General features: G+C 38.0%; 1 protein-coding gene across 1 annotated transcript in view; it reads right to left on the bottom strand.

Moving 5' to 3' along the window:
- The window catches only part of wu:fb13g09 (ATP-binding cassette sub-family C member 5), a 53,345-nt gene that overhangs the window by 8,855 nt on the left and 18,524 nt on the right, over positions 1 to 25,966 (bottom strand). Inside the window, exons 8-23 of the mRNA XM_048176587.1 lie at positions 23,151 to 23,299; positions 22,942 to 23,049; positions 20,454 to 20,792; positions 20,143 to 20,214; positions 17,579 to 17,703; positions 17,432 to 17,504; positions 17,081 to 17,284; positions 15,870 to 15,995; positions 15,436 to 15,547; positions 10,180 to 10,364; positions 8,831 to 8,977; positions 4,784 to 4,913; positions 4,508 to 4,661; positions 2,164 to 2,292; positions 413 to 599; positions 190 to 279 (exon numbers count right to left, since the gene is read on the bottom strand). Coding sequence (XP_048032544.1) covers positions 190 to 279; positions 413 to 599; positions 2,164 to 2,292; positions 4,508 to 4,661; positions 4,784 to 4,913; positions 8,831 to 8,977; positions 10,180 to 10,364; positions 15,436 to 15,547; positions 15,870 to 15,995; positions 17,081 to 17,284; positions 17,432 to 17,504; positions 17,579 to 17,703; positions 20,143 to 20,214; positions 20,454 to 20,792; positions 22,942 to 23,049; positions 23,151 to 23,299 — 2,330 coding nt within the window. The remainder of the gene's footprint in view (positions 1 to 189; positions 280 to 412; positions 600 to 2,163; positions 2,293 to 4,507; positions 4,662 to 4,783; positions 4,914 to 8,830; positions 8,978 to 10,179; positions 10,365 to 15,435; positions 15,548 to 15,869; positions 15,996 to 17,080; positions 17,285 to 17,431; positions 17,505 to 17,578; positions 17,704 to 20,142; positions 20,215 to 20,453; positions 20,793 to 22,941; positions 23,050 to 23,150; positions 23,300 to 25,966) is intronic.

Below are 25,966 nucleotides of genomic sequence, written 5' to 3'. Positions count from 1 at the left end.
ATGATGTTCTGGCTGGCAATTAACGCATCCCATGAAGCCCGCTGAGCGGGATATAGCAGGCTTACTATGCAGCGCACTGACCGCTGAGAGCTGTTGTCTTGGGTGCGCTGTCAATTGAATAACAAACGGTCTGTCCCTTTCTATTTGCCATTGACACAACCAGCATGCATGTGTCACAGATGCTTCTACCTTTATGTAATGATTGATCCGCTCCACTGATGTAAATCGGGCTTCGGTTTCAGAAAGGAGCCTCACGGTGAACTGAAACAGGCCAGTCAGCTGAATATGTGAAGGGAAAGAAAATGGACAATGAATAACAATTAGGAGCAATAGCAAGCAATGTTAAGTAACGGTCCTGCCCTACAAGCTTCCCGTGCAACTCATCCCCCACTCGGATGTGAGAGCAGCGCACCTGTACGGCGTAGGAGATGGCCAGGCCCGCGTAGGCAGGGGGAATGTGGCCGTGCATGAAGACGATGAGGAGGGCTACAGTGGTGATGAGAGAAATACTGATAAGATCCAGACGCACAGCCAGCCAACGCATGGCACAGCTGAACAGATACTGACACGCTTGGTTTGTGTCAAGCAGGGCTTGATTCCTGGTGGAACAGAACAGATATTCAGCCAAAATCCTCATTTTGTAATTTTATTCAAACATACATTAGATCTTATAAATACACATACAAAGTCTGTGGTCAGATTTTAATGTTTTTGAAAGAAGTTGCCCTTTTCACAAGATGTAATATAAGTCTCTGGTGTCTCCAGAATGTGTCTGTGAAGTTTCAGCTCAAAATACCCCACGGATCATTTATCAAATTTGGCCCTATTTGGGTGTTTTTGTGTGTGTCCCTTTAAATGCAAATGAGCTGCTGCTCCCGCCCCCTTTCCAGAAGAGGGCGGAGCTTTAACAGCTCAACAACAACAAAGCTGGAGAATCTCACGCAGCCAAAATGACACTGATGGAGAGACTCAGGAAGAAGTTACAACTTTTAGTCATTTCTGAACGGTTATTGGATAAATTGATGTAGTTGCTGTGGAGTTGATTCAACTCATCCACTAGCATGTGCCGTCATGTTCATCTTTTGTGTTGAATTGACCCTCGTTTGTGAAGCAGTCCGGCGTAAAATGACGGCATGACAACAACACTCTACTACAACAACTCTTCCTCTTCTCTAAAGCAGCCCAACATGGCCCCGCCCCCTTTGATGTGTGTTCTCAGGGGCGGGGTTTATGCAAATTTTAGGGTTAGTGATGTCACTAACCCGGTAAGAAGCTTGTTGTAGTCCTTAAACAGAGATTTCTGTAAAATAAAATACCTCCCTTTGCATTGAACTTTGAGCGTCGTAACTTTGCAGATGTTGTTCATGATCAAACAGCAACATTACACACTAACTAAAGTTAAAAAAGTGAAATCATAATCAACCACCCCTTTATGTCAAATTCAGGCGGAAATCCAAAATATAGTGGAAGTGGAAGCGGTTAATGAATAGAAAGTTCAAAAGCATTTATTTGAAATAGAAATGTTTTGTAACATTATAAATATATTTACTGTCACTTTTGATCGATTTAATGCATCCTTGCTGAAAAGTATTAATTTCTTAAATAATAATAATTAAAAAAATCTTCAAAAATTTGAAAGATAGTGTATATATGCATTCATTAAATACATTCTTTCATAATTTTAACCTTAGTTATAATACAAAATAGTTAGTTACATTCCTCAAATTTGATTGGTCTTGGTCAAGCAAGCATTATATTATGGTTACAATTATTTGTACTGAAAACATATTGATGGTATAAGGCAAGATTACTTTAATTATGCATTATATAGTATAATAAATGTAAGCATATAATGCATTATGAAGGTAATTCTTGATTAATTATATTTTATTTGATAAAGCTTAAGAAACCTCTTTTTTTGTGAAATATTTTTCTTGAAAAGTGTACAAGTGCCATCTTTCTTTAAAATAAATGGCACTAGGTTTGGTATTTTTCATTATTATCTAATGCAATGACATTTGAGAGCAGTATTATATCTACTTTTTGAACTTTCTGGGTTCACGGTGCATGCAGACCTCAAATAAAGTTTCCCTAGCATAACTTCAGCGCTTCAGTGAAAAGTTCTGCAAAGTCATGCAGGGCATTTTGTTGTCTGAATATTACCTGTGTATGAAGTCAGCACCCCTGCCGTAAGCATAGATAGTGGACAGTCCTTGTAGACTGCTGGTGATATGAGAGGTGAAAGGGGATTGGCTGATATTTTCCAGGCGCTTCAGCTCACGAATGAGAACCCTTTGGGTAAAAAGGACAATCGGAAAAGTACATTTATATATATATATTTTTCAGTCCCTGACAAAAAGTCACCCAGAATATGAGCAGCGATATACGGCTGAGTTTTGATCAAAGCTCTGGCTCATCTCATCTGCTTATCTGTGTGGCTCACAGAGCTGCCTGTGATGTGACAGGTTAGTGGCTTATGAGATGGAGGCCCACAGGGGACAATAACGGTGAGACTGAGGGGATCTTCCAGGCTGAGCTGCAGTCATTTCTGGCTTCTGAACTGATTTATACGGGGCTTTATGAGGCCTGTCACACGTCAGCGCTAACGCAGGCAGGACAGCAGAGTCTATCTGCAGTGTGAGGCCATTACTGATGAAAAGCCAGCTTGTAAGTGCATATATAAAAAGGCATAGCTTGTGAATAATGTTAGTAATGAATCATACTTTTCTTAAAAAGAGGCCAAGCGAAGGAGGACAAACCTGTCCTTGATATGCTTCTCTGTGAGACAGATTCTTTGGTTCTGTTGTCTTTTTAGAGCAAAAGCTGCCAATATGACTGTTTGAACACATTTCACTTCAAAGAGAGAAACACATTTTGTATCACATAATGTACACTGGCAAATTAGAGGTACATAAACTTGCTGACATATTAAAACAACATAAAAAAATCGCAGATTATGTTTAAAAACACTACCGGTCAAAAGTTTTTTGTCTCTTCTGCTCATCAAGGCTTCATTTATTTGATCCAAAATACAGCAAAAACAGTGATATTGTGAAATATTTTTACAATTTAAAATAACTGTAAATGTATTTTAAGATGCAATTTATTCCTGTGATCATAGCTGACATTACTCCAGTCTTCAGTGTCACATGATCCTTCAGAAATCATTCTAATATGATGATTTGCTGCTCAGGAAACATTTATTATTATTATCAGTGTTGAAAACAGTTGTGTACAATTTTCTTTTCAGAATTATTTGATTAAAAGAACAGCATTTATCTGAAATCTCTAAGCTTATCTAATATCTAAGCTTTTGTAACATTATCACTCCCATTCAAAAGCTTGGAGTCAGTAAGAATTTTTTTCTTCGGAAAGAAATGAAAGAAATTAATTCTTTTATTCAGCAAGGATGCATTAAATTGATCAAATGTGACAGTAAAGACATTTGTAATGTTGCAAAAGCTTTCTATTTCAGATAAATGCTGAACTTTCAATTCATCAAATTATCCTGAAAAAAATTGTAAAAAAACTGTTTTCAACACTGATAATAATAATACATGTTTCTTGATCAAATCAGCATAATAGAATTATTTCTGAAGGATCATGTGACACTGAAGACTGGAGTAATGATGCTGAAAATGCAGCTTTGATCACAGGAATAAATTGCATTTTAAAATATATTTAAATAGAAAACAGTTATTTTAAATTGTAAAAATATTTCACAATATTACTGTTTTTGCTGTATTTTTGATCAAATAAATGAAGCCTTGGTGAGCAGAAGAGACTTCTTTTAAAAACATTAAAACATCTTTGACCTGTAGTGTATGTCTGCAATTTTATGTACCTCTCAAAAATATTCATATATAAAAATATTATATTTCTTTACATAAAAATAATTTAATTTTTATTTTCTTAATACATATGAATACATTTATGTTTTTTAATTAAATAATTATAATAGAAATAATGAAATTAATATATATATATATATATAAAATGTTTATTTTCTTTAGTATCTTACTATCTACAACACATATTCATCAATAAATCAGCCAGACATAAAATACTGTGCAAATGTCTTAGGCCACCATTAGATGTTGTTTTAGCAATGATCATATATAATTATTTCTCAGTCTATTTATTAGAATATAACCAAAAAGAACAGGAAATTACACTTGAGCAATAACAGGAAACAGCTCTCTTAAACCTAAATGTAATGAAAAAGGACTGAAAGGCCAAGGAAACTTGAAAATATGATGAGAAGTTTCTCAGATTTTCTTCTTTGAGAAAATGAAAGAAGTCCAGAAGGTCACACTTAATATATTTTGTGTACATATTTCCTGTATTTTCTGTTTGTATTGTAATAAAAACCAAAAAATAAATATGAGCGGTCATTAAAACATTGCTAAAACAACAAAGCTGGTAGCCTAAGACTTTTGCACAGTACAGTATGTTCTACATTGACTCAACTATCTGTTTCTTTCAAAAAAAATCTGATAGACCAAACCTGGAGATTCGGTTGACAATGAAGAGGAACATCCCTAAAGGAATGATGGAGAACAGGAACCACGGAAACACTGAGCCAACCACTCCCAGACAGAACAGCACTAATGTCACATTCTGGAGCAGCATTTCGGCTTGCATAGCCAGACGCACATCAACTATGCAAAGAGAAGAATAGAGAGCCAATGTGTGAGAGAGCGAGACATCAAAACGCTTTGAGACGCCCCCCGTCATCCCGCATTTGAAAGGATTTGTGAGCTGAGAAAGAGAGGTTCCTCACCCTCATCCATGTCCCTGGAGAATCGGTTGAGAATGCGTCCCAGGGGTGTTGTGTCGAAAAAGCGCATGGGGCTCAGAAGTAGAGTCTTAAATAGTTTATCATGCAGAACCGAGGCTGCCCGCACAGTGCACTGCAACAACAACAACAACAACACACACACAACAGTGTTAATAATGCATGCCCACAGACACAACGAAAAATGCAAATAAATGGGCTGGTGATTTAAAAACCTATAAAATGCTTTAGTCAGGGTTCACATTGAAATTAACAGGTCAGGGATGTAAGCAAACATTTAGACAGGCATAATAGCTAGAATATTTAAAGGGAAAACTTGGCAATTATACAGGATTGTTTTTTCCTGAGCTCTGAGAGGACATCCACACTGGAAGTGACCAATGCAAGTGAGTCTGACGTCAACGTAGATCAATCAGCTTGCCACTTTGTTAACAGATATACAGTATGCTGGTATAAAAAAATGACTTTGTAGAACAGCAAAATAGCTTAAACAAAGCTAAAATTCACTTACGGAAGCTTGATATTTTACTTTATAACTTGTTAAATATGGATATTTTACACAAACACATTGTACTGTATGTTTTGCTTTGGATGGATGCACTTTATTGAGCTTCATACTCGTCGTTTCCCGTTCACTGCCATTATAAAGCTCAGGATATTTATTAAAGGTGCCCTAGAACCAGTTTTCAAAAGATGTAATGTAAGTCTAAGGTGTCCCCTGAATGTGTCTGTGAAGTTTCAGCTCAAAATACCCCATAGATTTTTTTTAATTAATTTTTTTATCTGCCTATTTTGGGGCATCATTAACTATGCACCGATTCAGGCTGCGGCCCCTTTAAATCTCGTGCTCCCTGCCCCGCAAGCTCTCGACTATAATACAGTGCATAAACAAAAGTTCACACAGCTAATATAACCCTCAAATGGATCTTTACAAGATGTTCGTCATGCATACTGCATGCATGCGTCGGATCATGTGAGTATAGTATTTATTTGGATGTTTACATTTGATTCTGAATGAGTTTGATAGTGCTCCGTGGCTAAAGCTAACATTACACACTGTTGGAGAGATTTATAAAGAATGAAGTTGTGTTTATGAATTATACAGACTGCAAGTGTTTAAAAATGAAAATAGCGACAGCTCTGATCTCAGTGAATACAGTAATAAACGATGGCAACTTTAACCACATTTAACAGTACATTAGCAACATGCTAACGAAACATTTAGAAAGACAATTCACAAATATCACTAAAAATATCATGATATCATGGATCATGTCAGTTATTATTGCTCCATCTGCCATTTTCGCTATTGTCCTTGCTTGCTTACCTAGTCTGATGATTCAGCTGTGCACAGATCCAGACGTTAATACTGGCTGCCCTTGTGTAATGCCTTGAACATGAGCTGGCATATGCAAATATTGATTCGCCTGTTTTTCAGAGGTCTTTTAAACAAATGAGATTTACACAAGAAGGAGGAAACAATGGTGTTTGAGACTCACTGTATGTCTTTTCCATGTACTGAACTCTTGTTATTCAACTATGCCAAGGTAAATTCAATTTTTGATTCTAGGGCACCTTTAATATAGTCATATACACCTAGGATGGCTTGAGGGTGAGTAAAGCTTTGGGGTAATTTTCAGTTTAAAATAACTTGAATGTAACTCAACACCCTTGCTTAATTTAGTATACGTAGATCCATGAATATGCTAATTAGCCCCACTCACTCGCACAAGCTCAGAGATCCACTTGGCCAACTTTTCTGTAGTAAACGCTGAACAATGGCAAGTGAAAATTCAGCCATAATGTTTGAAGCAGAAACTGTATATTGTGTATATAACTGTATAGAAAGTGTATGTGTTAAATATATTTATAACAAATTAGGGCTGCACGATTAATCGCATGCTATTCTCACGCGCATTTCGTCAGTAAAGCCGGTTCCCTGATTACCGCTAAATCGCCATCACCTGTTTTTAAACGGAGCGCCTTTTAATAGACGGAGCCGTAGTTCACGGACAAGCCACGCAATATCGCGTTCATTATCGCAGGCGATTCATCTGCGATATTGCGTGCCTTGTCAGTGAACTACGGTTCTGTCTATTAAATGCCGCTCCATTTGAAAGCAGGTGATGGCGATTTAGCGGTAATCAGGGAACCGGCTTTACTGACGAAATGCGCGTGAGAATAGCATGCGATTAATCGTGCAGCCCTATAACAAATAAACGTAATCTATAAATAAAATCATTTTTTCATTTTAAGTCATAAAGTGGTTGGGATGCAATGCATCAGAAATAGAAAGCGGGCATCATCAGCTGAAGGCACACCGTGCCACAAAGGGCACTTACTCATGAAGACAGCTTTGTTAATTATAATGAAAGTGATCTAATTTTGGCACAATGCACATGATGAGCTTTACACGATCTAACTCACATATAGACATGCCGATATTCAGTAATATGATGTAACAGCAGAAGTGCAGCGGTTACCCCGGAAACTCCATAAACAAAGCAGCTGCAGTACTACAGTATTTAAAATGCTTCAAACAGCCATTCATTTTTTTTTTGTATTCACAATGTTGTTCATCACAGCACCAAATACTTAACACTTAAAAACTTAATAGGCTATTTATTTTCAAACTTAAACATTTTTATATTTTAATCTGGAATACAAATGTTCTGATTATTGTTCAGTAACACTTGATGACCTAAGGCTCCATTACTTAACATGTTAATTCATTATTACCAAACTGACAATGAAAAATACTTTTATTATAGCATTTAAAACAGCATTTATTAATCTTAGTTAATGTTAATTTCCAGTTAATGTTTATTAACATTACTAAAATCAAAAGTTGGACCAAAAACTAACAATGATCAGTTGTATTTTTAACTAATATTAACAACAAAAAATAAATAAATAAATAAAAAACTTCTGTTACAAATGTAGCTATTGCTCATTCTTAATCTTAGTTAATGCATTGACTAATGTTAAATAATGAGACCTTATACAGTGTTACCTGTTGTTCTTTATAATTCTTTTACACTTTAATCTGTTTTGAAACATTCTACTTTATTTTTTGTGTGTACTGCTTTATTGTATTTAAATGTTCAGTTCTTTTTGTTATAAGAAAAAGAATTCTTAAACCTGTTATAGTATGACAACACTTTTTTTGCAACTTATTTCAATATTGTGATAATACCGTATACCGTTATAAAAGCTTAAGCAATTATCGCAACATGAAAATTTGATACTCGCATATGAGGCATAGTAAATGCATGAACGTCGTCACTGCACAGAAGTACAACAGATGGTTGCATAAGGACAGATATTCTCACATACATGTCAGGAGAATATTGAGAATGTGCCAGACATGCCTTCATAACAAAAATCCTCATGCTGTGCTTATGGGAGAACATTTGGATTTGATGGTTTCTGGCACAAGGGGGCAAATTCATTCCATTAATAGAATATGTAAAGTTCCCAAATTTGCTATCTTACCTTTGGGTAAAAAGAGATTAGCCATCATCGAGGAATTAGTGACTACAAGTGGCACACAATTACACAGACACAAAACCACTCTAATGTGCTGTCGGGGCTGCTTAATGGAGAAGAGGGCACAGGGTCCTGAGGGGACACGCATACACAACCCCTCCAGCTCAAAGTCAAGACACAGGACAGATAAATGGATTTAGCCTGCAGGCAATTTCAATTAAAGAGCAGAAAAAAATGTAGAGACAGAAAGGATGAGAAAAAAGAGGACACTTGGCAATGTCATGGACTGCAGAGGAAGGATTTAGTGTAGAAATGAAACAAACTATGGAAAGCACATGTTCTGTCAATAACATAGTGGAGAAAAGGCATTAATTGCGATGCCCCCGTGACAGATTAACCTGGTACTCTCAGGTAGATTTAGGCAGTGATGAATAGTACATGAGCAAAGAGGAAATGCATCTGCCTAATGACCCAAGTGTTTGATGAAAAATTCAGCAGGAAGCCTGAACAGAGGAATCTCTCTGACAGTAAACTCTAGATTACCTTGACGAACACCAGCCCTCGCACGGTCTTCAGGAAGAGCACCGCCCCCATGGATAAGACGTACACCCTGGAGTAGTACTGTATGTGCGGATTCAGTCGCATGCTGTCGCTCTCGGCGGTCTCGTTCCCCTGCAGCAGCGAGGAATTCTGCAGGGACAAAGGAACATCACCTTGGAAACATGATCCTTCCCTAGAGATTCCCAACATACCAGCTGAACTGTGTGCACGAGTCCCAGTCTCAATTATTTTACAGAATGCGAGTTAACTGCAACATCTGTTGCCGTGATTGTCCCTCTGAGTAAATCGTGTGGAGTCTGGCACTTCTAATTAGTTTCGGGATTGATGTTCATTTCAGCTAAGCATCAAAAGTCGGCGATTCATGCTGGCTTGCTTCAAAGGAATAATTCACCCAAAAATGAAAACTGTCATCATTGTTTCGCCATCATGTCGTTTTCAAACCTGTAAAGACTTATTTTCTTCCATGAAAGTCAAAATGAGAAATTTAGAAGAATGTCAGCAAGTATGAGGAAATTATTCTTTTGAGGCAGTGAATTGGTTGGTTGATAATTCATTCACACTGAGCAGAATTTCTCCTGTTTTCCACAGACGAAACAAGGCCGGATTTACCTCATATTGTAACATAGGCAAAAGTAATTTTTTCAATTAATAACTGTACCAAAACTGCTACTTTTCAGGAAATAATGATGTAAAAAAATATTTTTTACATAGTTTTCAAAGTTGATATTATGGCTTTATATATGATCGTATACATGCATGTGGCATTATATTATCATTTTACCAAAATCAGAATCAAATAAAGTTTTTGACCAGCGAATTTCCATCATTAGAACACACAGTTTTTTTAAATGCAAATGAGCTGCTGCTCCCGGCCCCCTTTCCAGAAGAGGGCGGAGCTTTAACAGCTCAACAAGAACAAAGCTGGAGAATCTCACGCAGCCAAAATGAGGATTGTCAGTAACGGTGTTCAGCCTTACATTGTTCAAACCGGAGTCGACACTGATGGAGAGACTCAGGAAGAAGTTACAACTTTTAGACGTTTCTGAATGGTTAGTGGATAAATTTATGTAGTTGCTGTGGAGTTGATTCAACTCATCCACTAGTATGTGCCGTCATGTTCATCTTTTGTGCAAATCCAGCATTGAATTGACCCTCGTTTGTGAAGCAGTCCAGCGTAAAATGACAGACATGGGATCATAGGCACGTGCCTAGAATACCTATGCATAAATCCAGCCCTGCATATAAGTGAGTAAATGATGACAGATTGTTATTGTTGGATGATCTATCATTTTTTTAAATGGCAGAAACTCAAAGCAGTGAGACTGGTTTACCCCGCTGCCCTGCCTGATCCAGTGACTCAGCCACCAGTTGCTGAAGGCGATACTGCCTGTGGTGAAGAGGAAGAGGAGGATGTTTACAATGAAGGCCAGAGGCCCTCCGGCAGCCTTGATGTAAGCAGCATACACGGGCCAGGGCACGGCCCCGGTCCCCTTTTCCTCCGCCTGCATGAGCTGTTCTGTGAGGTGCACATCAAACAACAGAAAGAGAGAGAAGAACAACAAAGAAGTGTGACTCACCCACTGATGTTAGCTCAACTAAGCACACACTGTTATTCTAAGATTAAACAGTGCTTCTCGACTGACAGGCCATGATCCCAAGATAGGTCACATGTTGGCTAGCCAAACATCTGAACAAACTACAAAAGATCAATTTATTTGCTGGATGGTTATATATTTAGTATAACAGTCATGGAATGTTTGTATCACTAAGCTTGTGCTTGCATAATTTCAGATCAGTGTATGTGAGCGAGCTTTTGTATGTGCGTGAACGTTTTTGGTAATGGGTTAATGGAGTCGCCACTTTTTTGGTAATGGGTTAATGGAGTCGCCACTTTTTTGGTAATGGGTTAATGGAGTCGCCACTTTTTTGGTAATGGGTTAATGGAATCGCCACTTGAAATGCAGTGAAGATGCAAAAGTTACATTTTTTGTTATTTTTTGGTAATGGGTTAATGGAGTCGCCACTTTTTTGGTAATGGGTTAATGGAGTCGCCACTTTTTTGGTAATGGGTTAATGGAGTCGCCACTTTTTTGGTAATGGGTTAATGGAATCGCCACTTGAAATGCAGTGAAGATGCAAAAGTTACATTTTTTGTTATTTTTTGGTAATGGGTTAATGGAGTCGCCACTTTTTTGGTAATGGGTTAATGGAGTCGCCACTTTTTTGGTAATGGGTTAATGGAGTCGCCACTTTTTTGGTAATGGGTTAATGGAATCGCCACTTGAAATGCAGTGAAGATGCAAAAGTTACATTTTTTGTTATTTTTGGTAATGGGTTAATGGAGTCGCCACTTTTTTGGTAATGGGTTAATGGAGTCGCCACTTTTTTGGTAATGGGTTAATGGAGTCGCCACTTTTTGGTAATGGGTTAATGGAATCGCCACTTGAAATGCAGTGAAGATGCAAAAGTTACATTTTTTGTTATTTTTTGGTAATGGGTTAATGGAGTCGCCACTTTTTTGGTAATGGGTTAATGGAGTCGCCACTTTTTTGGTAATGGGTTAATGGAGTCGCCACTTTTTTGGTAATGGGTTAATGGAGTCGCCACTTTTTTGGTAATGGGTTAATGGAGTCGCCACTTTTTTGGTAATGGGTTAATGGAATCGCCACTTGAAATGCAGTGAAGATGCAAAAGTTACATTTTTTGTTATTTTTTGGTAATGGGTTAATGGAGTCGCCACTTTTTTGGTAATGGGTTAATGGAGTCGCCACTTTTTTGGTAATGGGTTAATGGAGTCGCCACTTTTTTGGTAATGGGTTAATGGAATCGCCACTTGAAATGCAGTGAAGATGCAAAAGTTACATTTTTTGTTATTTTTTGGTAATGGGTTAATGGAGTCGCCACTTTTTTGGTAATGGGTTAATGGAGTCGCCACTTTTTTGGTAATGGGTTAATGGAGTCGCCACTTTTTTGGTAATGGGTTAATGGAATCGCCACTTGAAATGCAGTGAAGATGCAAAAGTTACATTTTTTGTTATTTTTTGGTAATGGGTTAATGGAGTCGCCACTTTTTTGGTAATGGGTTAATGGAGTCGCCACTTTTTTGGTAATGGGTTAATGGAGTCGCCACTTTTTTGGTAATGGGTTAATGGAATCGCCACTTGAAATGCAGTGAAGATGCAAAAGTTACATTTTTTGTTATTTTTTGGTAATGGGTTAATGGAGTCGCCACTTTTTTGGTAATGGGTTAATGGAGTCGCCACTTTTTTGGTAATGGGTTAATGGAGTCGCCACTTTTTTGGTAATGGGTTAATGGAATCGCCACTTGAAATGCAGTGAAGATGCAAAAGTTACATTTTTTGTTATTTTTTGGTAATGGGTTAATGGAGTCGCCACTTTTTTGGTAATGGGTTAATGGAGTCGCCACTTTTTTGGTAATGGGTTAATGGAGTCGCCACTTTTTTGGTAATGGGTTAATGGAATCGCCACTTGAAATGCAGTGAAGATGCAAAAGTTACATTTTTTGTTATTTTTTGGTAATGGGTTAATGGAGTCGCCACTTTTTTGGTAATGGGTTAATGGAGTCGCCACTTTTTTGGTAATGGGTTAATGGAGTCGCCACTTTTTTGGTAATGGGTTAATGGAATCGCCACTTGAAATGCAGTGAAGATGCAAAAGTTACATTTTTTGTTATTTTTTGGTAATGGGTTAATGGAGTCGCCACTTTTTTGGTAATGGGTTAATGGAGTCGCCACTTTTTTGGTAATGGGTTAATGGAGTCGCCACTTGAAATGTAATGAAGATGCAAAAGTTACATTTCTTGTTATTTTTTTGGTAATGGGTTAATGGAGTCGCCACTTTTTTGGTAATGGGTTAATAGAGTTGCCACTTGAAATGCAATGAAGATGCAAAAGTTACATTTCTTGTTATTTTTTTGGTAATGGGTTAATAGAGTCGCCACTTTTTTGGTAATGGGTTAATGGAATCGCCACTTGAAATGCAATGAAGATGCAAAAGTTACACTTCTTATTTTTTTGGTAATGGGTTAATGGAGTCGCCACTTTTTTGGTAATGGGTTAATGGAGTCGCCACTTCAAATGCAATGAAGATGCAAAAGTTACATTTCTTGTTATTTTTTGGTAATGGGTTAATGGAGTCGCCACTTGAAATGCAATGAAGATGCAAAAGTTACATTTCTTGTTATTTTTTTGGTAATGGGTTAATGGAGTCGCCACTTTTTGGTAATGGGTTAATAGAGTCGCCACTTGAAATGCAATGAAGATGCAAAAGTTACATTTCTTGTTATTTTTTTGGTAATGGGTTAATAGAGTCGCCACTTGAAATGCAATGAAGATGCAAAAGTTACATTTCTTGTTATTATTTTGGTAATGGGTTAATGGAGTCGCCACTTTTTGGTAATGGGTTAATAGAGTCGCCACTTGAAATGCAATGAAGATGCAAAAGTTACATTTCTTGTTATTTTTTGGTAATGGGTTAATGGAGTCGCCACTTTTTTGGTAATGGGTTAATGGAGTCGCCACTTGAAATGTAATGAAGATGCAAAAGTTACATTTCTTGTTATTTTTTTGGTAATGGGTTAATAGAGTCGCCACTTGAAGTGTAATGAAGATGCAAAAGTTACATTTCTTGTTATTTTTTTGGTAATGGGTTAATAGAGTCGCCACTTGAAATGCAATGAAGATGCAAAAGTTACATTTCTTGTTATTTTTTTGGTAATGGGTTAATGGAGTCGCCACTTTTTGGTAATGGGTTAATAGAGTTGCCACTTGAAATGCAATGAAGATGCAAAAGTTACATTTCTTGTTATTTTTTGGTAATGGGTTAATGGAGTCGCCACTTTTTTGGTAATGGGTTAATAGAGTTGCCACTTGAAATGCAATGAAGATGCAAAAGTTACATTTCTTGTTATTTTTTTGGTAATGGGTTAATGGAGTCGCCACTTTTTTGGTAATGGGTTAATAGAGTTGCCACTTGAAATGCAATGAAGATGCAAAAGTTACACTTCTTGTTATTTTTTTGGTAATGGGTTAATGGAGTCGCCACTTTTTTGGTAATGGGTTAATAGAGTTGCCACTTGAAATGCAATGAAGATGCAAAAGTTACACTTCTTGTTATTTTTTTGGTAATGGGTTAATGGAGTCGCCACTTGAAATGCAATGAAGATGCAAAAGTTACATTTCTTGTTATTTTTTGGTAATGGGTTAATGGAGTCGCCACTTGAATGTAATGGGTTAATAGAGTTGCCACTTGAAATGCAATGAAGATGCAAAAGTTACATTTCTTGTTATTTTTTTGGTAATGGGTTAATAGAGTCGCCACTTTTTTGGTAATGGGTTAATGGAGTCGCCACTTTTTTGGTAATGGGTTAATGGAATCGCCACTTGAAATGCAATGAAGATGCAAAAGTTACACTTCTTGTTATTTTTTTGGTAATGGGTTAATGGAGTCGCCACTTGAAATGCAATGAAGATGCAAAAGTTACATTTCTTGTTATTTTTTGGTAATGGGTTAATGGAGTCGCCACTTGAATGTAATGGGTTAATAGAGTTGCCACTTGAAATGCAATGAAGATGCAAAAGTTACATTTCTTGTTATTTTTTTGGTAATGGGTTAATAGAGTCGCCACTTTTTTGGTAATGGGTTAATGGAGTCGCCACTTTTTTGGTAATGGGTTAATGGAATCGCCACTTGAAATGCAATGAAGATGCAAAAGTTACACTTCTTGTTATTTTTTTGGTAATGGGTTAATAGAGTCGCCACTTTTTTGGTAATGGGTTAATGGAGTCGCCACTTTTTTGGTAATGGGTTAATGGAGTCGCCACTTGAAATGCAATGAAGATGCAAAAGTTACATTTCTTGTTATTTTTTGGTAATGGGTTAATGGAGTCGCCACTTTTTTGGTAATGGGTTAATGGAGTCGCCACTTGAAATGCAATGAAGATGCAAAAGTTACATTTCTTGTTATTTTTTGGTAATGGGTTAATGGAGTCGCCACTTTTTTGGTAATGGGTTAATGGAGTCGCCACTTTTTTGGTAATGGGTTAATGGAATCGCCACTTGAAATGCAATGAAGATGTAAAAGTTACATTTCTTGTTATTTTTTTGGTAATGGGTTAATGGAGTCGCCACTTTTTTGGTAATGGGTTAATGGAGTCGCCACTTTTTTGGTAATGGGTTAATGGAGTCGCCACTTGAAATGTAATGAAGATGCAAAAGTTACACTTCTTGTTATTTTTTTGGTAATGGGTTAATGGAGTCGCCACTTTTTTGGTAATGGGTTAATGGAGTCGCCACTTTTTTGGTAATGGGTTAATGGAATCGCCACTTGAAATGCAATGAAGATGTAAAAGTTACATTTCTTGTTATTTTTTTGGTAATGGGTTAATGGAGTCGCCACTTTTTTGGTAATGGGTTAATGGAGTCGCCACTTGAAATGTAATGAAGATGCAAAAGTTACATTCCTTGTTTTTGTTTTTTTGGTAATGGGTTAATGAAGTCACCTCTCAAAATGCAATGAAGATGCAATGCAAAACCAGCTGAGAAGTGCTGGATTAAACAACCCTCACCTCCTTTATTGCTCTCAGCATGCGGCTTGGCTGCATCATTGACATGAAGGGGCCGCGGGCTGCTCTCCTCCTCTGCCCTCTCCTTGTTTTTCAGGTTATTCCTCACCAGGTTCTGAATGAAAGATGAACAGAAAAAAGAGAAAGAGCGAGACCTGGTAAAGAGCAACCCACAACTGATTACCGGGACGCATGAGCCAGAACGACGGCTGCTGGGTCATTAATACAGAGATCAGTGACAATGTCCCTCGGCTGTTACTCCCACAGATCAATTCACTTATAAATTACAAAAGCACAGCGTGAATTAACATTTCAAACCCAGTGGCTCTGCAGCCCATGGTTCATGAATTTTGCAGTGGGTGATGTAGGAAGTTTTGTGAGTGTGTGACCCTGGTGTTTTCCCATAGGGCACAGCTGCTGCGGGCGGCATATCGCACCTCTTGCTGCACGCTGTTGAAAAGGGCAGCGTAGTTTCGGCCTTTCTCCATCAGCTGGACGTGTGTGCCGTGCTCTGCTATCTGGCCGTCCTTCATTAACACCACCTCATCACACTCTGGCAAGTACTGTAGAATAAACACACCCAGGGGAAAGGACATATAGAGTTAGGAGACCTTATGTTACATTATCCTAACCATAAGCATAATAATATCATAGAGCAGAAGTCATTTGCTTGATAAAATAATGTTTTGAGAGAAATTTTTATGTCTTTAAGATTTTAATAGGGATGACATATCGATAACATCAGTTATCATCTAATATTTACATAATATTAAATTTTTTAATGTATAAGTAACAGTCAATATTGTATATATAAATATATATATATATATATATATATATATATATATATATATAGTTGCATGTGAAGTAGCATGCAAGTTTTTAAAATATTACAACATTTTCCATGTTTTATAACGGTTGCACCGAATGACCTGATGTTTCAGGACATGCGTATGATCAAGTGAAAACAAAGTGAAAGTGAATTTTTCAAATAGTTAAAAGAGAGTTAGTTACTTTGCTTCACAACCATGTGGTCCTTTGTAGGTGTCTGAATGATGTCACATCCTGTCACATGATATTGATCACATGACTTGATCCAAAATGGTCCCTTTATATCGGTTACTCCGAATGACATCAATGAAATTCATTTTTCCGGACATTCTACACATAATTTTAACACCATTTTGCACTATGTTGATATATGATGTTATAAAATCATGCCAGAATAAAAAATATATACATTTATTACATTTTAAGATATTTTAATCTCAAATGAAATGGCCGTATTGGACGGTTAAACCGAATGACACTTTTGACACTTCAGAATGCCTTTATATGTAGGAAAATATAATGAAAACCTTTTGGATTCAATAAAAGAGATCTAGTTGTACTACCTTACATACTTTGGATGTCGTATCTTTGTTTTTTATTATTATTAAGGCCTTTGGACAAAAAAATGACCCGTCACGTCATTGACCCAAGTATAGTAATATCTGAAAGGATTGCCTTCGTAATACAGCACTGCCTCTCACATGAACCATATTCATATATAATATTATTCTCAGTGGAACTTGTTGGACGAGTTCAATGTCACCTGTCCCAGTATGTGATATGTTCTGTACATCACATGCATTCATAAGCCTCTTGCCTGCAGTTGGTGCGTGACAAAGATAACAGTCCTGCCCTTGGCAGCGGGGCGGATGGCGCTGTGGAATAGGTGGGAGCCCACACGAGCGTCGACGGCGCTGAGGGGGTCATCGAGCAGAAGGATGGGTCTCTCGCTGTACAGCGCACGTGCCAGACTCACTCTCTGCCGCTGGCCGCCGCTCAGGTTGGCCCCTCTCTCTCCTATCTGCAGCAGACAATTCAATTCCAGCCACAGTAATGATTACTTTTTCAAGGCCATTTACAATTGAAAAAGTAATATAGATATCATACAAGTGATTTGTACGACCTTGATTGTATTTGTCGAGGTCAGAGATTATAATAATGTAGATACCTCAGTCATGTCGCCATATGGTAGCTCAATAATATCAGGGAATAAACAGCATGCCTCCAGAACAGCATTGTACCTGGTGAGAGATGCTTGCTTAATTTTAGAAGAAAGGCCCAAGTTATTTTTATATGCATGAATACAGCTCCTTACTTTTCCTCAATGTACTGTTTTCCAAACAGGATGTTCTCCCTGAGGGAGTCGTTGAGGATCCAAGCCTGTTGAGCAACATATGCGAATTCTCCATTTACAGCTACTGAGCCGTCGAGAAGGGTCATCTAGACAGAAGGCGAAGAATCAAACCTATACATCTGCTTTCACCCTGCTGAGAAGACCAGCTGGTTTGTGTCCAGGCTTTTATGATGGTTAAAGGGGTGGTTATAAAATAAATGCTTTTCATTATTTACTCTAATTTTGTGCCAAATCCATATGCTGTTATTTTCTCAGAGGAGTGCTCCTCTTTTCTGTAAAACAACAGCTGTCAAGAACTCCAAAGTTATACCATAAAAATGTAATATACGATGTTTGTGCTGGTCTTATTATAAATTTGTGTGAGAAACACAAATTTTAAGTTGTTATTCACTGATAATCTTCGCTAAACCTCATTCGTCTTCAGACATGTATCAGCATGCTAAAAACATGATAGCAACATTATAAAAATGATAACATGTTAGATAATGCCAGCAACATGTTAATTCATACTAGCTAAATGCTAAACATGCTAGCAACATCCTAAAAATAGTAGTGACATGTTAATTCATGGTAGCAACATGCTAATTCATGCTATCAACATGTTAAAAAAATGCTTGAAACATGTTAATTCATGTTATCAGCATGCTAAAAACATGATAGCAACATTATAAAAATGATAACATGTTAGATAATGCCAGCAACATGTTAATTCATACTATCTAAATGATAAACATGCTAGCAACATCCTAAAAATAGTAGTGACATGTTAATTCATGCTAGCAACATGCTAATTCATGCTATCAACATGTTAAAAAAATGCTTGAAACATGTTAATTCATGTTATCAGAATGCTAAAACATGCTAGCAACATGTTAGTTCATGTTAAGACATGCTAGCAATGTGTGAAAACATACTAACAACATGATAATTAATGTTAGCATGTTAAATCAAGTTAGTAACATGCAAATTCATGCTAGGACATGCTAGCAATGTGTGAAAACATACTAACAACATGATAATTAATGTTAGCATGTTAAAACATGCTATCAACATGCTAATTTGTGTTATCAAAATGCTAAAACAGGCTAACAACATGTTAATTCATGTTATCAGCATGCTAAAACATGATAGCAACATTATAAAAATGATAACATGTTAGATAATGCCAGCAAAATGTTAATTCATACTAGCAAAATGTTAAACAAGCTAGCAACATCTTAAAAATACTAGTGACATGTTAATTCATGCTAGCAACATGCGAATTCATGCTATCAACATGTTAAAAAATGCTTGCAATATGTTAATTCATGTTATCAGAATGTTAAAACATGCTAGCAACATCCTAAAAATGCTAGCAACATGCTAATTCATGATAGCAAAATGCTAAAACATGCTAGCAACATGTTAATTCATGTTAAGACATGCTAGCAATGTGTGAAAACATACTAACAACATGATAATTAATGTTAGTAACATGTCAAAACATGCTAGCAACATGTTAATTTGTGCTATCACCATATGCTAAAACAGGCTAACAACATGTTAATTCATGTTATCAGAATGCTAAAACATGATAGCAACATTATAAAAATGATAACATTAATTCATACTTGAAAAATGCTAAACATGCAAGCAACAATCTAAAAATTCTAGCGACATGTTAATTCATGCTAGAAACATGCTAATTCATGCTAGCAAAATGCTAATTCATGCTAACAACATGTTAAAAAATGCTTGGAACATGTTAATTCATGTTATCAGAATGTTAAAACATGTTAGCAACATCCTAAAAATGCTAGCAACATGCTAATTCATGCTATCCAAATGATAAACCATGTTAGCAACATATTAATTAATGCTATCAACATGCTGAAACATGATAGCAACATGTTAATTCATGCTAAGACATGCTAGCAATGTGTGAAAACATGCTAACAACATGATAATTAATGTTAGCAACATGTTAAAACATGCTAGCAACATGCTAATTCATGCTAGCAATGCACTAAAACATTCGAACAATATGCTAATTCGTGTTAGCAACATTCTAAAACATGATAATTCATGCTAGCAATGTGTTAAAACTTGTTAATTCATGCTAGCTATGTCTGTCTGTCTTTCTTTCCACATCACTAAATTTAAAGCTTTTAAAACTTTCAAACATTCATACGGCTTTGTCAAGCCAACATCAAAGTTTGTCTACAAACTTTTCAATGTAGTTTATTTTAAAATATAATTTATTCCTGTGATCAAAGCTGAATTTTCAGCATCATTACTCCAGTCTTCAGTGTCACATGATCCTTCAGAAATCATTCTAATATGATGATTTCTTATTATCAATGCTGAAAACAGTTGTGCAAAGTTCAAAGCATTTATTTGAACCTTGTAACATCCTAAATGTCATTACTGACAATTCTGATCAATCTAATGCCTCCTTGCTGAAAAAAAATATTAATTTCTAAAAAACAAAACAAGAAAACAATCTGACCCCAAATCATTGAATGGTAGTGCATGTAATGTCTCACCTGTCCCAGGAGAGCAGATAACAGTGAGCTCTTTCCACTGCCGACTCCACCACAAACCCCCACCAGTGAGCCCTGGACGCACAGCGCAGAAAGCAGGCCGTCAGAATACATCACAGATATTTTATGAAAATAGAGTGAGTTTCTTGTTATGAAGAAACTACATGAGCCCTCTCTTTATGAATGGTTTTCCTGCAAGCAATGGTTGAGTCGCCTATGAAAACCTTGTTTTCAAAACACATCTGACCTTTGACACTGAGCTATGTAGTGAAAGTGAAACCTCACATGGAATGGTAAAAATATGCTGACAGTACCTTCGGGATGCTCAGCTCCATGCGATGCAGGGTTTTGTGCAGCGGCGGGCGGATGCTCTGGGTTGAGGAGATGGTGCTCTGCGGGCTTTCCTGCTCCATGTGTGTGAGAAGGTGCTCTGCGTTGGGTTCCTCGCTCTTTCCTTTACTCTCCTCTGTGACGATGTACAATCTCAGTTTCTCCCTCCTCAAAACTCTCCTCATGCCTCCTCTTTTCTGCTGAACTTGGTTCTTTTTTTTCTTCTTCTCCCAGACCAGCGTAGCATCTTTAAACTCCACTGCATTACAGGGATCTTCTGTTTTGATCGAGATCTGCTGCCTATCCTCCATCATGAAGAGCTTCTGTGGGTATAAGTGGAGGCATTAACACCGGGAACACCAAACCTGTTTGAAGGAATAGTTCTCTTATAACAAAAATTTTGGGTCACACTTTACACTGTGTCTCAAATTATTATGCAAGTGACATATCTGTAGGATTTCAGTACAATAAACATTCAGATTTTACTTTTTCGAAGAAAGTGTTTGTTTGTTTTATTTTCCATATCTTTTTAGATAACTGGTATCAATCTCAGACAGGTTTGTTGAGTAGTTTGCCAGCTCTACTTAGGTAAATGGAAACCCTACTTGTTCCACATTATTAAAGGGATAGTTCACCCAAAAATGAAAATTTTATGTTTATCTGCTTACCCCCAGTGCATCCAAGATGTAGGTGAGTTTGTTTCTTCAGTAGAACACAAATGATAATTTTTAACTCCAACCGTTGCGGTCAGTCATATAATGTATGTCAATGGGAACTCCATCTATGAGTCAAAAAAACACGACAGACAAATCCAAATTAAACCCTGCGGCTCGTGACGACACATTGATGTCCTAAGACAAGAAACGATCGGTCTGGCGAGAAACCGAACAGTATTTATATAACTTTTTACCTCTAAAACACCACTATGTCCAACTGCCCTGCACATCCTGTTAGTGAGGTCAAGAAACACATTCCGATGACGGAAGTGATGTCTCGCGCTTTGCTTCAATGAGTGCGAGAGATCGCTTCCGTTGTCAGAGCGCGATCAGACCTCACTAACCGAATGCTGAACGCAGTTGGACATAGTGGTGTTTTAGAGGTAAAAAAATGATATAACTACTGTTCGGTTTCTTGCACAAACCGATCGTTTTGTGTCTTAGGACATCAATGTGTCGTCACGAGCCGCAGGGTTTAATTTGGGTTTGTCTGTGTATGTTTTTTTTTTACTCTTATAGACGAATTCCCATTGACATGCATTATACGACTGACAGACTGCAACGGTTGGAGTTAAAAATCATCATTTGTGTTCTACTGAAGAAACTGAAGACCCTATAGGTTGTTTTTCAAGCACCTTATTACGACCTATATTTACGTTTTGAAGTCATGCGCCCTCTAGCGGGCATAAAAATAATGGCAGTATCGCGTTACATCTGTCGTCATGAAATGACGTATGACTGTCATTACCAATCAAAATGCGTGTTCATTTAAATGCAGTATGTGGACTTTTTACACCATTTCTCCTATTTCCATTTAGCAAAACTTATTTTTATTAACGACTACACCCACCCCCATCCCTAAACCTAACGTTAGTGATTTATAGTGCATAGACACTTTATGAGCACATGCATTCCCTGGGATCGAACCCATAATCGCATGATCACATGATTGCATATTGTTATTGCAATGCTCTACCAATTGAGCTACGCAAAACCGAAACATGACGCAGATAAAAAGGAACAATGCGTAAAAATGAAAGTGTCGTGCACGAAAGGGGTGCAATTTTACCAAACGCTCCTATGGGTCGTATTTCAGGGAAGTGACAAACGACCTATATGGTCGTATTGGTTGGAGAACATGTTGTACATCTTGGATGCCCTGGGGGTAAGCAGATAAACATCAAATTTTCATTTTTGGGTGAACTATCCCTTTAAGCATGTCACATTTCTCATGCAATATGGTGAGGAAGAAAGATCTTACTGAAGATGAAAAGCATGAAATGGTGCAAAAGGTATGAAAACAACTAATATTGTGTGAAAACTGAATGGAGATTATCGAACTATCATAAGATTTGTGAGTAATTTACAGCACAAGAGAACTCGGTGGAACAACCTCTTTAAGTAGGGTTTCCATTTACCTAAGTAGGGCTGGCAAACTACTCAACAAACCTGTCTGAGATTGATACCAGTTATCTAAAAAGATATGGAAAATAAAACAAACAAACACTTTCTTTGAAAAAGTCAAATCTGAACTGAAATCCTACTGATATGTCACTTGCATTTGGAACACAGTGTAGTTTAGGGTCCAATTCGCACTATTAACTATGACTCTGCTGCTTAATAGTAAGTAAGGTAGTTGTTAAGTTTAGGTATTGTTCCACTGAAAGCAATTAATGTTTGGAAAAACATGAGGGTGAGAAAATAACAGCAGATCAGCCGTTTCTGTTTCTTTTGTGTATGTGGATGTGCTTTTGACCTGAAATCGTTTCACGGCCACGGAGCCCTCGGATAAAGCACGCACTGCCAAGGGTGTGACCTTTAGAGCAAAGGTCATGGAGTTGAAAACAGCAACAATGGTGAAGGCCTGCGCATTGTGACAGAAATGAAAACAGGTCTCTGTGAGTTCAAGTTCGCTGTTGTTTATGAGCCTCGGCTAGAAAGCGAAAAGCAGAAATATGGCTTAACCTGTGCTGCCGTGAGATCATAACCCAGAGACATGTGAAGAGTGAACGTGCACACGCTGGCTATCACCACCACAACTGGAGCCAAGCCCACCGTCAGGCTCTGAACACAGCCGGCCCACTCCAGTATCTTCCTCTCTTCTGATCGAACCTCTGGAGACACAAACAGAGGAGTCGTCAAAGAAGCAACACAATTAACACAAATAACTTTACTTAAGCTAAAAAAAACAACAACAACAATTTTTCTAATTCATTTTTTATCATTCAAATAACAACTTGAGTGAAAAACATTTCGGACTGAGTACTACAACAAATTTGTAGCAAATCAGCAGTAGGGGGTGTGTCCACTCATGATGGGGGAGGAGAGATTTAGCCAATCAGCAGTAGGGGGTGTGTCCACTCATGGTGGGGGAGGAGAGAGAGTGAGCCAATCAGCAGTAGGGGTGTGTCCACTCATCATGGGTGAGGAGAGAAAGTGAGCCAATCAGCAGTAGGGGGCGTGTCCACTTATGATGGGGAGGAGAAAGAGTGAGCCAATCAGCAGGAGGGGATGTGTCCACACATGGTGGGGGAGGAGAGAGAATGAGCCAATCAGCAGCAGGGGGACGTATACACTCAAGATGAAGGAGGAGAGTGAGCCAATAAGCAGTAGGGAGCGTGTCCACTTATGATGGGGAGGAGAAAGAGTGAGCCACTCAGCAGGAGGGGGCGTGTCCACTCATGATGAGGGAGGAGAGAGAGTGAGCCAATCAGCAGGAGGGGGTGTGTCCACTCATGATGGGTGAGGAAAGTGAGCCAATCAGCAGTAGGGGTGTGTTCACTTATGATGGGGAGGAGAAAGAGTGAGCCAATCAGCAGGAGGGGGCGTGTCCACTCATGATCATGGAGGAGAGAGAGTGAGCCAATCAGCAGTAGGGGGCGTGTCCACTCATGATGAAGGAGGAGAGAGAGTGAGCCAATCAGCAGGAGGGGGCGTGCCCACTTACGATGGGGAGGAGAGAGAGTGAGCCAATCAGCAGTAGGGGGCGTGTCCACACATGATGAGGGAGGAGAGAGAGTGAGCCAATCAGCAGGAGGGTGTGTGTCCACACATGATGAGGGAGGAGAGGGAGTTAGCCACTCAGCAGGAGGGGGCGTGTCCACTCATGATCATGGAGGAGAGAGAGTGAGCCAATCAGCAGTAGGGGGCGTGTCCACTTATGATGGGGAGGAGAAAGAGTGAGCCAATCAGCAGGAGGGGGCGTGTCCACTTATGATGGGGAGGAGAGAGAGTGAGCCAATCAGCAGTAGGGGGCGTGTCCACTTATGATGGGGAGGAGAGGGAGTCAGCCAATCAGCAGTAGGGGGTGTGTCCACTTATGATGGGGAGGAGAGGGAGTCAGCCAATCAGCAGTAGGGGGCGTCTTGCGCATGACACGGCATTCAAGTTAAAAAAAGGTTCAACTTTTAAAAAGCGCATCTCTAGACCTACGTCTTGCATTTTTAACAGCAAAAACGTATTCTGTGTGAACCGGCCTTAAGGGAGTCAGTTCGGTTATATAATGCATTTGTTATTCTCTCTTGAAACTGGACTGTGTATGAACAGAACCATATTTAGTGCTCCAAACAAGACTGGAAACCTGCTGTGTGAATGTAGCCGTATTGTGTTTCCGTCCTACAATGTACTTTCTAATTTACAGGAGCCAAACTATGTCCAATCCGGCGGTAACACTGAGAAGTGCGACTGTAACGGAAGACAGATTGTAATCATAAATGGGATGTTGCAGTAGATGGGAATGTTGAGGCACTGGATGGTGTCCAAGTGCCCCATTTCAGCCTCCTTCTGCTGCACTAATATTTGTCTCCCGACTGCCCGCAAGCTGGCACATTCATTCAGTGCCGCTCTCTGGCTCATGGCCAAAATGTTTTGCTGCTGGTCTAAACAACCAGAAGCACTGGACGTAATCTCTGAAAACATTGCTGGATCTCCATATTTCAGATATAGAAGATGTTAATCTATGCAGGTTGTGATATTTTATTCATAAGTGCACACACAAAAAAAAAGAAAGTGTAAATAGAAGACAGAAGGTCATGCATCCTTCATTTCTGCTCAGCTACATAACAGGCAATATCTGATGTGAAAATGGATTATTAAAGCAGTATATCCCATTTTAAAGTTTTAAATCAATCATTGCCTACATATGCAGTGAATTTTTGAACATTTAGGACACAGCTTAAAATGAAAGTCTTTTTTTTTTTTACATTCAAAATACCAAAACAAGTACCATTTGTTATAAAGAAAGGATAGTACAAGCAAACTTTTCAAGAAAACATTTTAGTGAAAGAGGTTATAAATAATAAATTTATGACTAAATATACCATTCAGAGTCATATTTGGTTTGTGTCATGTACTGCGCCAGCAATTACTAGATTTGATATTTTGTTTTCTATGCAGTAATTCAATAGTTCATACATTTTTAAAGGGTGACTTAAGTGTTTTTGAAAGAAGTCTCTTCTGCTCACAAAAAAATACAGTAAAACAGTAATATTGTGAATTGAAATAGAAATCTTTTGCAACATTATAAATGTCTTTACTGTCAATTTTGATCAATTTAATGCATCCTTGCTGAATAAAAGTGTTCATTTGAAAATGAAAAAGAAAAAAAGAGAAAAAAACGTACTGACCCCAAACTTTTGAATGGTATTGTATATGCACGTCACCCAAATTATTATCTAACATTCAACAAAGTCAAACCGCTCCAAAGGCATCATGGAATAAAGAGCGCTAAATGCTTTGTAAATGAATCTTGAAGCTCAGGGACTGTCAGGACATTTCAGTGA

Source organism: Megalobrama amblycephala, linkage group LG23, assembly GCF_018812025.1.
Source record: "Megalobrama amblycephala isolate DHTTF-2021 linkage group LG23, ASM1881202v1, whole genome shotgun sequence".
Taxonomy (NCBI): domain Eukaryota; kingdom Metazoa; phylum Chordata; class Actinopteri; order Cypriniformes; family Xenocyprididae; genus Megalobrama; species Megalobrama amblycephala.
This window is presented reverse-complemented; position numbering and strand designations above follow the sequence as displayed.